At 38.8% G+C, this 11,417-nt stretch overlaps 2 protein-coding genes across 3 annotated transcripts in view; one reads left to right on the forward strand and one right to left on the reverse strand.

Annotated features, from left to right (window-relative positions):
* KIAA0319 (KIAA0319 ortholog) overlaps positions 1–2,493 on the forward strand; it is a 35,385-nt gene extending 32,892 nt beyond the window's left edge. For both annotated transcript variants that reach the window (XM_035893480.1, XM_035893481.1), the window contains exon 19: positions 157–2,493. In XM_035893480.1, coding sequence (XP_035749373.1) covers positions 157–335 — 179 coding nt within the window. In that variant the 3' untranslated portion in view covers positions 336–2,493. The remainder of the gene's footprint in view (positions 1–156) is intronic.
* A 4,044-nt stretch (positions 2,494–6,537) lies between these two features.
* The window catches only part of ALDH5A1 (aldehyde dehydrogenase 5 family member A1), a 12,275-nt gene continuing 7,395 nt past the window's right edge, over positions 6,538–11,417 (reverse strand). The window contains exons 8-10 of the mRNA XM_009637897.2: positions 10,329–10,498; positions 9,497–9,555; positions 6,538–9,340 (exon numbers count right to left, since the gene is read on the reverse strand). Coding sequence (XP_009636192.1) covers positions 9,135–9,340; positions 9,497–9,555; positions 10,329–10,498 — 435 coding nt within the window. The 3' untranslated portion in view covers positions 6,538–9,134. The remainder of the gene's footprint in view (positions 9,341–9,496; positions 9,556–10,328; positions 10,499–11,417) is intronic.

Here is an 11,417-nt window from a genome sequence, read left to right on the forward strand (position 1 = left end):
TTTTTTATATTGGTGGTGGCAGTGGTGCATGCTGTTATGCTAGATTGCAGACAATCTTTTCATTTATCTTTCATATCACAGTGGAGGAGAGGATGGTTAGTTGTTACTAAAAAGTGAAACCTTTCTAATGAGCTTGTTTTGCTTTTTTATTGTCAGGTATAAAACACAGAAGTACAGAACACAACTCCAGTCTGATGGTCTCTGAGTCAGAGTTTGACAGTGATCAGGACACTATCTTCAGCAGAGAAAAAATTGAAAGAGAGAATCCTAAAACCCTCATGAATGGATCCATCAGAAATGGAGTTTCCTTCAACTACAGCTCCAAAGACAGATAACTGAATGAGGGTAAAAGCACAGAACATGCTGTTCCAACACATCTGAAACATGTTGGCCACCTCTGTTTTTTCCAGAACCGAAAGCTTCCTTAAAATATCAGCTAATTGCAGATGAAAGGGTAAATTTCTAGCACAGTTAGGGAAAGGAAGGAGGAAGGATTTAGATGGTCAGCTAACTCCTCTTGTCACTGTTACAGGAACAAGGAAAAGCACATCTTACTACTTGCATGTTCCATGCTGAATGTTGGTCTGAACTTCAGAAGGCCTTTTTTCCTGTATCACTGGTACTAACCATGGTAATTGAGATGCATACAGATTTGTCTCCTGTGTTCCTGTCTCTCTCAGAGAAGCAGTGTGATTATGATGCTGACCTAAAACAGCGCAAGATAAATTCCCTTACAACTATAGAGAGCAATTTATGACAACAGGCTCCATCTTCATTTTCAGTTTAGGTTGGGATCACAAAGAGAAAGCATTTTTAGTGCATTGTATTTATCTCTGTGCTTTGTGACTTCCTTTTCTAGAGTAGGGCTCATCAGGTGGAAATGTCTTTGTTTTCAAAGGAAGCTTACAATTAGCAGTTGCACTTAATCAGCTGTAAAGTAATGTGATACATCTGCATCCTGTAAGATGCAATGTTCCCTGTATTTACATAGAAAGTATGGTGCCTGCAGGGAAGTCCAGCCTTAGGTTGGTTCTGAAATGATGGAAGATGCTTTGGCTCTCTGGAGTCTGCTATGTCCAGCCAGGAAATGGTAGCAGAAAGGCAGGAAGGACTCACTATGATGCACCTTCAGAAGCATTTTGAGCATCCCAAACAACCTTTTGCTTAGAGAGCACTTTCAAGGAGCTGTGGACCTTTTAAGACTGAACCCTCAGCTGAGATGAGTTTTCATCTGTCAGCCTCAGTGCTCAGTTAAAGAATGTGTCGGGCATTTGTGTAGTGAAATGCTTGTGGCAAAATACCCGATGTGGAGCAGGAGGTTCACCACCTACCTTCATTGTTACAGGAACTGGAACTGAGTAAGGTTTTAGCTTGAACATTAGATTATTTTATTCTTTCTTCTGTGGCTATTCAGTGACTAGATGTATTGGCCTGAAGAGATCCCTTTAGGTGTTTGGGGAGGGTAGGTGTGTTCGAGTTCTGATGTTCCTTTTTGGCAATCTGGATAATTTCCTTAAGCTTGCTTGTTAGGCTTTAAAGTCATGACCCCAATACCGTTCTTGAAATCCCAAACTGAAGACCTGGCTTTTATATGTAATCCTCACTTGTGGAGGCATCTGTGTCAGTGGTACTGTCTGGCCACAATGTCAGCCTTTCCTGGGGGTCCTTTACTGACAGGCTGGAGCCTTGGGCTGAGCTGGAGGAATGGTGTGTTCTGATGGAGAAAAGATTCCTCTGGGAGCATTTTGGACAGGGTTTTCTTTTTAACTTTTTTTTTTTTTAAACCTGGTGGTGGAGAATCCATTGACAGAGAAGGGTAGAGCAGTATAGAGATTGGGGGGAGCAGATGAGAAGGGTCAGGGAAGGGGACATAGCCCACTTCCATCATGAGGAATAATTTGGTGAAGAATTTTGGGGCTTTCTCCATCCTTTCATAGAAGTCCAACACAACAGAGTAGTTGGGTTGAACACTGTGGCTTCTGTTAATGGAGTCAGGCAGAGGTCAGAAGAACTGTCTGGGGTGGAAGGAATCAGTAGTCAAAAGTTGCAGCAACATGGCATGCTCATAACTGGTTTCATACCTTTGATTCTCAAATGCAGCCAGCAACAGTCCCTAAGGCTGCACTAATACTGCACTGAGGAGCATTTATCCTGTGCTGAACCTTGCCTTTCTCTGGGGAGCTGAGTACGGCTGCAGGAGTCATAGTGATGGGAGAGGCTGTGAAGAGCTAAAAAGGGCTAATGCGAATGTTTTCCATGTTTTTCCCATACCAACCAGCAAGATGCAGTATAAATGGTATGATTTGCTTTCTTCAGAAGCCAAGTTTTAACACTACGTGTATGGGGGTTTTAGGCTATTTATTGAAACAAATCTACTCCCCCTTCTTAAGAGAGTGTGTGTGTGTGTGTCTGTATTTTTAAATAACTTGGTTGATAAAAGCAAGGTCAGCTTTTGATGTCTTTCAATTTCTGCTCCAGATGTGTTAACATAGTAACGCAACGTTCACTTTAAAGCATTCCTGAAGAAAGTTAAGGCCCACTCAGAATACTGATTTTTTTTTTTTTTTTTTTTTTTTTTTTTTAAAGTCAAAAGGTTGGGCTTAATCTATTCTGCACAAATTCCCAAAATGTCCTTGGAACAGTGCATTTAAAAAAAAAAAAAAAGGATGTTGCATAAGCAACTGCAACTTTGTATTGGCCACGCTGCCATTAATGCTTCTGCTAAATACTATATCCAGTGTGCCTTTATCTATAAACTTATCTTTTAGGACATGTCAGTGCAGTCGGCAGCATCCTTCAGTTTTGTGAAGTCAGTCACTTGAGTGTTTTAGGTTTATTTTACATTTTTAAAGCTGGTACTGTAGCCTAGGAGGTGGTTCTTCCAAGGAATTAAAATTCAGACATCTTTTTTTAAAAAAACCTAAAGACTGATTCTCTAGTAAATCAAATACAGGAATCATAAACCTGCTTTCCTCAATGCTGCATAATTCCCAGAGCTATTCCCCCTCCCACACAGATGCTGTGGGCTCAGATATTTGGATCGGTGGTTAAGTTCGTGTGCCATGAGAACGTATGCATGGTTTGGCTAAGTACTTCTCACTCTAACAAATAAGGAACATTAGACCAATTTCTTCATGCGTAAGGCCCTAGCAAGTGTAAGTTGCTTACTAAATTCTGTTCTCTAGATGATGCTTTGACATCTTTGTTGCTAACAGTATTTTAGTTATGTTCTGAAAGTTGAATATAGTTTACATTTTTGAGCTGCTTTTAATTCTACTGGTTTGATTCTTCCACCTCCTTGGAAGGAGAATTTATTCCTCTTACATAAGATCAGTCTTGCTCTTACTATGAAACTTGCACAGAAGTTGAAAATAATAGTTTCTGAATCTGTGAATTTGTGATATCACGTTTGTGTCATTTGGCCAAGCATGATTTTGTCAGGAATTTAGGAGGGACCATAGCAAGCCTTGTACCTTGATTCAGTAACATTTTTATCTCTAGAACTACTGCTTTCTTGCAGAATGTCAGGTCATACCTGGAATAAAAGGGTCAGGAAACTAGCTGTTACAGTGCCAACGCAATGGTAGAATTCTGATGTGCAAGGAACTTAACAGTGTGTGAACTTAACAGAGAGTGAGTGAGCACATGCATGTGTTCTCTATGCTGAATTTAAACTTTCCTTAGACAGTTCTGATGTTCTAACATAATTGAGTTCTTAGGAAAATTTGCTAGTCCTGTTTTAAGCCTCAAGTGAAACTAGTTTTGCCCCTCAGTATACTGGTAATGGGCTGTAGTTGGCTGGAGCTTTGGGATGGTGGGGATAAAATGACAGAGCTACTGTAGTCTTCTGAGCCATTTACGTGAGGTTTGAGAGAGGTAAACGTTCCTCTGGAAGAAGGGAAATGGGATAGAGGTGAATCAGAGTTTCTTAACATCAGCTATCATTGATCCCTAACTAGAATACTAATCCCATACTTCTGCAGCAAAGGAGAATCCATTCCACATACCTTTTGGGTCCTGAACTCCCCAAGGCAAGGGAGAAAAAGGAGGGAGAAAAGGCAAACCATTTTTACTTCTGCACAGGCTACAAATCAAGTGCAGGTGAGCCACACGTCAGTAGTTTGTCTCTGTATGGAAGCGCTTCTCCCTGTGGGTGGATGGGTGAGCTATTACAGAATTTGTATTAGGAATCTGTTTCTAGAAAATGTTATTTATTGCAAATGATAATGTATTGTAACTGGAATCATTTCTGAGCTGAAATTACTACATTTATGTAATTACTAATAAAGTTTTGTCTTTCCTTCTAGGAACTTGTCAGGTACTCTTTTAGTCATGGTACTCTGTATTGGACTCCACACTCAGGTCAGGCTAATAAGAGATACGTTGTATATCATAGCTTATGTCTGTATGCAAACATAAAAGCAGTGCAGTACCTGATCCCCTCCCTTCCTACTGACAAAAGCAAAACAGCATCTTTGTTCAGACAGATAACATACTTCGATACATTAGAGAACAGAAAAAAAAATTACTGCAGTTCACAGTAAGAGTTTTCATGTGGTGTTTGTCCTTACTTGGTTACATTGGCTGTGTGTAAATATTCACCAGCTGTCATGCCAAGTGTGGTGATTTCACAAGTTTTGTGGCTGATTCTATAGCAAATATAATACTTGGGTGTTTTTAAGTACAATGGCTGCTTTGCAGTAATCGGAGATAGTAGTGTGCAATATAACCCAAAATACTACTGTTAGCTAGGGGTAGATTATGCTGCCTGTTTCTGAACTAGAAAAGAAAAATCTGTGCATCAGTGTGTGTGAAGTTTGTGTGAAATCATGATAATAAAAGGTATGATGAGATAAAAGTGTCTCTCTGGAAGGAAAAAACATACGCCATAAAAGCAACTTTAAGTGTATTTGGATACATGGTACCTCTTACATTCATTCTTGACTCCCACAAGGGAATACTGCCTGCTGAATGAGCAGATGAGATACCATGTATCCTTTATTGAAGAATGGAATCTGCCCATTCCTTACTGTACGTTAGTAACAGTTGCAGCCTTGCCCCTACCCTCTGAGTAGGCTGGCGCAAGCCTCTAGACTTGCTCAACAGAAGATAAATTGGTAGTGATTCCTCAACAACTTAAGCCAGTTGTGCTAAGTAGCTTCACCATTCACTGATAAAGTGAATAAACCACCAACTTCTCATGTCTTGGAAGGTCCAGGGCAGAGAGTTTTGACATTGGAAACACTTTATAAACAAGTGCTAAAACTTCATTTAGAGCCTCTGAATGCCAAACTCAAACCTCCTCTAAGATAACTCAACCCTTCCATAAGCAGTAGGGCTAGGACAAATGGCATGATAATTATGCTTAGACGGTCGCTTCAATGCCAAGTCAAAGCAGGGCTTATTTTACTTACAGGATTGCCCAACTCCCAACATTTGCCTGATGGATTTAGAACAGTAAAAACTATTTTACTCTGTGCAAGCCATTTAGGCTGCTGTTTATGTTCTGTGACTTAATCATAAAAGCACAATTAATCATAAAAGCACAATTAATCATAAAAGCATAAAGCATGTCTAAAACCACCAGTGTCTGGGAAATGGACAGGCTGCAGAACACTGGCCTGTGTACACGTTTCCTTGATCTTGGTGACAAGAGATAATGAAGTGCAATCTGCCATCTACTGTAAAATTAAGTACTAGATACTGGTCAGGCTTGATGTACTTCTCAGTTTAAGACTGATTGTCTATCTTCACTGGTATTAGACCAGTGTTACCAACATCAGGACACACACACACACACACACTTATTCTGAGCACCCAAGGTAACTTTGCCAGCCTAGCATACCAATGGACAAGCATTACCTAAAGTGACTTACTGAAAAAAAAATTGTGCACTGTGGTTGGAGATAATTTCTGCCTATTTAAGCTAAAAATGTTAGTATCTAGTAGAACAGGTAAACATAACTTCTTAAGAGTTTATTACACAGAGAGGACAGGCAGTGAGGGTCATACAACAGCTGTTTAAAGAGTAACATAAGAAAATAAAATGGAAATTGGCCATGATTAAGTCAGGTTGGAAACTAGAAGACAGTTTCTGAGGCTTCAAAACTGTATTAACTAAATGGTAATTAAGAAGCTTCCAAAAATCTATTTTAAATCTTAAGTAAAGAATGATGCAAGTAATCCTATCCTCAAAGCAGGGAAAGGCACTCTGGTCCACAAAGCCTGTATCTTGTGGTAAAATGTTTGACTCAGCATAAAAGACTTGTATACAAAATGACTGATGGCATATTAGCATGTCAAAGTAGTCTCACCTATTTAATTTAGATTCAAGGGACTGTAATTGGGGTAACCACTATCTTACACTTCATGAACATGCAGATGCAAAGAAGGGTCTTCTTTTTTTTTTCCAGTGCTAAAGCTGGCAGAACAAAAAATTCTGTACAAGTATGAGACTGAACTTAACGTGACTGCTGTCAGTTTGTCAATTAAATGTTGAATAAGGTAATAACCACAAAATCTAGTGCTTTCATAGAAGTTATTTATTAACTGAAAACATTTTTCCATCACAGTTTTAATGTCCAGAAATTGCTAAACTATCACAAGTGTAATCAACATAAGAGGTGTGAGAATTCAAGTATATCTTCTGCTGAAGAATCACAGCCTTTGCTATGAAGACAACTTTAAGATTATTCTGTGCTTAACTGATGTAGACCTTACTGATACAAGGATACTATGCTGGAATCCAACCACAATCCAATCCAGACAAAGGTATTTTTGAAGTTTATTCCACACCTTATCTTTAGTTATGGTTTGTGCTTGTTATCAGGCATGGTAAAAGGTATTATTTGGTAGAAGAAAGTAAACATTTACTCATTAACAGTGCTATTCTCAGAAAAGACATGAAGATTTTAAATGTGCTGATGGATCAGATCAAGTAACTTTGTAATGAATAGAGCAGTAGGTTAAAGAATTTATCCTCCAACTGCACTGTCCCAAGAAGTACACACACATTCAGGACTGCACTGTCATACAGCAGTAAAGGAGATGGTAACTTTAATTTGGCCTTATACTGCAGTTCCCGGGCAGACATATTTTAAGCCTGTGCAATTTCAGTGGCAGATACTGTGTATCATACTGTGTATGATACCTCTAAGCGTTCCTATTCCTGTGTTGTGGTACCCAGGCACCAAGTTATGACCTTCTTCTACCTAGTTATTCTTTCCAGTAAGAAATAAAGATGTATTAGCAGCAAAGGCTGGCAAACAGCTTGCTCCTCCACAACGCTGTATTTGCCAAATTCAGGCAGCCTGTGCGTTCAATAGCATAAGCTTAGTAGTTGGCTATAAGAAAGTTTCTTGCAACTAATGTAGACATAGGTCATCCTTTGTTCATTCTTGACAACAAGCACATATGCTGCAAGTAATAACAATATTAAGTAAGTCCTCATTATCTTATATGTGTATTTTTGGTGCATTGGAAGTTACCGGAAAGGCAGTAAGCATCCTTTAACCACCCTTCAGTTGGCATAATGCACACACACACACTACTGACAGATAACATACTCCACACCCACCTGGTCTCAAGTGTTACATAAATACAACCATAAAAAAATATTTAGAAATAGTAAGTAGCAATCAATGCTACCTAATGTGCGCTTTAAAAAAATCTCCATGAAACTCTGTTCTGGCTTGCTTCCGGGCACAGGGGAAGCCTCTTTGCCTGATTGGATAAAGTATCTTAAAATATATCCCATTTCACAGGATACATTCACTAGTCCATAGGAAGAAGAGCTCTCTTGCCACCTTTTATTTATTTTTTGTAATTGCTGAGTAAAATCCCACCCAATAAAGTTAACCAACACAGGAAACAAAATTTATTCCCCTTAGCCTCTGCGGTGCTGATTTATTTGTCAAATAAACAGTGCACATTTTTTAAAGTGCCTTTTTTGACTGCCATTAAAATAATGTTTCAACAGCATTGTTTCTTTCCTATTAAGGAAGCTTTACATCATCTTTTGAAGATGACAAAATAGTGAGGTGTTGTGCAGAAGTCCCAACTCTAATCACTTCTGTTTAAATCTTTATTAGGTCACAAGTTAGAAAAGTTCAAAGGTTTTTAAACCTTCCTCCCTAATGGACATTCACCTGTCTAACCACAAATCCAATTCAAGGCTCAAAGCCCCTAGGAACAGAACCATCTGTCTGCTCATGTTCTTTGGAGGTGGTGAGTCATGTTCCTTTAGATGCTAAGCAACATTTACATCAGTGACTTCATTTTGACCAAAGGGGTCACATTCTTTTCATGGAAGGGAGCTTATCTATATCATCATGTCACCATTTGTGCTTTCTTCACACAGCCCTTACAGTGTCCCTTAGAATTCTGAAAGTTATTCCTGCAAGTAAGCATCCCATCTTCCTCCTGCTACTCACCAAGCCAGCAACTCCTCGTCCTGGACTGTCCTGTTCCCAGCACTGCTCTTGCAGCTCTTTGCTCAGAAGCCCAAAGCTGAACAGGTGGCAGCTCTGCAGCCAGCATTAACATGCACTGAAAAAGCTGCCCATTTGCCTGCATGGATACCTAGCTGCAGCTAAAAGCAATTCCTCACCTTTCATAAGCATCAGATTATCCCACAATTAAAAAAAAAAAAAAGGCACGCCTGCTTCTAAAAGAAGGGCACATAACCACATTAGAAAATGTGAGTATATACACAAAATTCTAAAGGGAGACTGCCATCCCCAAAGCCTCACAAATCCACAATGAAACATTAGAGGCAATAGAAAATGGTGCTCTAGTTTCCCCTTGCTTGTGATCTGTTTTCATTATGCCCAAGTCTCTAAGTCCTCCCAGTTACACAGGGTTAATCCAAGAATAATAAATGTGCATTCTTCCCTACCCCTTACCAAAAATGGTGGACATTGTGATCACATTGCCAGAAAACTGAATGTGTAAATGAAGAACATGTAAAAACATATGGCAGCACAGAATACTGTAAATATCTCTACACATACAGAACAGGGTTGTTTAGTTTAAAGAAGGCTGAAGTTGCATTCATACATATTTCTGGTTCAAGAATTTTATTAAAATTACAGCACTCTTTTCCAAGCTGTTGGGATTGTGCTTTTTGAAGATTTTTATAGGCCTCCAAAGCAGACGTATTTTATTTCTAAGTATTCATCAATGCCATATTTCGAACCTTCTCGACCTAAGCCAGACTGTTTTACCCCACCAAAAGGACACTCTGCTGAGGATATTATCCCTTCATTAACACCAACCATTCCAACTTCCAGCTGTTCTGCAACTCTCCAGATCTGAGCTGGATCTTGGGAGTAGAAATACCCTGCCGTGCAGAGAGATACAGGAAGGAAAATAAAAATCAGGAAGAACAATTGCATAAGATTGTGAAAAAGAGACTTGCTGGCATTAAAAATTGTCACCCTGTAACACTAAAGCTCATAAACCCACAGAAATACATTTATCTGACAGAGAGACATACCTGCTAAACCCACATCAGCTGCATTTGCTATAGCAACAGCTTCTGCTTCAGTCTCAAACCTGTCAGTATAAAGAGAAAAAATACAAATGAGGCCTGCAGTTCATCTACCATCTCAATGACTTACTGACAAGAAGCAGCCTTATCAGAAGTAAAAAAGTTAAGACGTGTTTTTTTCCAAAAGCGTATTTTAAACATCTAATTTAATTTTCACTTCAAAACAATGGAGGAGTTTCTACCACTTCTCTTAATTTAAACTGCAGTTAAGTAGTTAAGATTGCCTTTATCCTCCCTCGATACTGGTAGCTAAAACTTTTACTTCATATGGATTAGCCCACCAATTTCCCCAACCACACATGCACTCTCGACTATGAGAGATAACCGTATGTTCTTCCATCGCATCCAATTGCTCTGGATGGAGGCAGGAAAGGTTTTAAGGAGAAAAGAGAGCTCTAAGTCATCCCCCGTCAGAAAAAATTAGGACTACCAAATCACACAACAAACTGCAAAGTCCCGCCTCCTACTTCATACCACAAATCATGAAGTTGATGAAAGTTTTGTTGCTGTCTAACCTTGCTTAACTGATGGTGCAATCTAAAAGAAAGTAATTTTCAAAAAGTTGCAGAGGTTCTAAAATCGGGTCAAGAGACAGAAACAAAGAAACCACATATCCAGAGTAAGTTTTCACACGTGTACCCCAGTCTTATTATAAGACTTGTTGTGATCATACAAAAATACCTTTAGGCAAACTGTCATTCAAGTCTTACTTATTCAAAATAACCCTTCATTGGCTTTTTAATTGCTATTTTTCATCTGGAAAATGAAGTAATCTTACTTGATAACTGGTGCCAAAGGGCCAAATGTCTCCTCTTGGGTGCAAAGCATTTTTGTTGTAACATTACTAAGTAACGTTGGCTCAAAGAAATTCTTCCCCAAACTGTGTCGCTTCCCTCCAGTCACAATAGATGCTCCTTGAGAAACTGCATCATTAATGTGTCTCTCTACCTGAGGTATGCAAAACAAAAATCTCAAAGTCAGCATTTAGGAATGAACAACAGTATATTTTCCACTGAAGAAACAATACTCTCCAGTATTAAAAAGAAGATTTTGAAGAGAGGTTTATACTTTGCAGAAGACCATGTGCAGTATTATTTAAAATTTCTCTTGAATTTTTATTTCTCTCAGTCTGACATAATTTCAGAGGGATAAATTATGAGTATGGCCCTGGTCTCATTTATATTAAAGATTCAGCTTTTCTGCTGAAATGAAAAGATTACATCTAACATGAAAAAAAGTCTTTGCAGAACTAAGAAGTATGCCTGGTATCAGTGATCAAGCACTATGAAAACAGAAGTATGTGACTGTCATTTTAAAGAGAAACACAACTTTCAAGATGGTACAGGCATGAACATTTTCTACCCCCTACATCTACAATTCATCCAAAGACAAGAAAGTAATGAGAAAACTAAAGTAGCAGTCTCCAGCTAGAATACTGCCCTTTGAAATGACACGAAGACAGCTAAACAACTATATACAGTGCTTGCTTATTTGTATATATAGATGTATACGATACACACACACACTGTCTATACTTTTGCGATGCATAGAGGGAAGGCATGAAGAAATCAAAGTACTGTATCCTTTGTCTCCCAATAACTCTGAATATTTTCATATTCTATTATTTTATAAACAGAAAAAAATCTGGCAGCATTCAAGTATAATGGGATTCAAACCAAGCCTACATATAACTGGGCCATAGTATTTTAGAAAGTATGAACTGCATAATTTAATAATCTTTAACTGTAGGAAGGGTGAAATACTATAGGAATCATAGAACAGAATCATAGAATCGCTTTGGTTGGACCAACCTTTAACCTACCCCTGCCATTCCACCACTAAACCATGTCCCTAAGCACCTCATCTA

Source organism: Egretta garzetta, unplaced genomic scaffold (genome assembly GCF_000687185.1).
Source record: "Egretta garzetta isolate BGI_Z169 unplaced genomic scaffold, ASM68718v1 scaffold14, whole genome shotgun sequence".
NCBI classification, from domain to species: domain Eukaryota; kingdom Metazoa; phylum Chordata; class Aves; order Pelecaniformes; family Ardeidae; genus Egretta; species Egretta garzetta.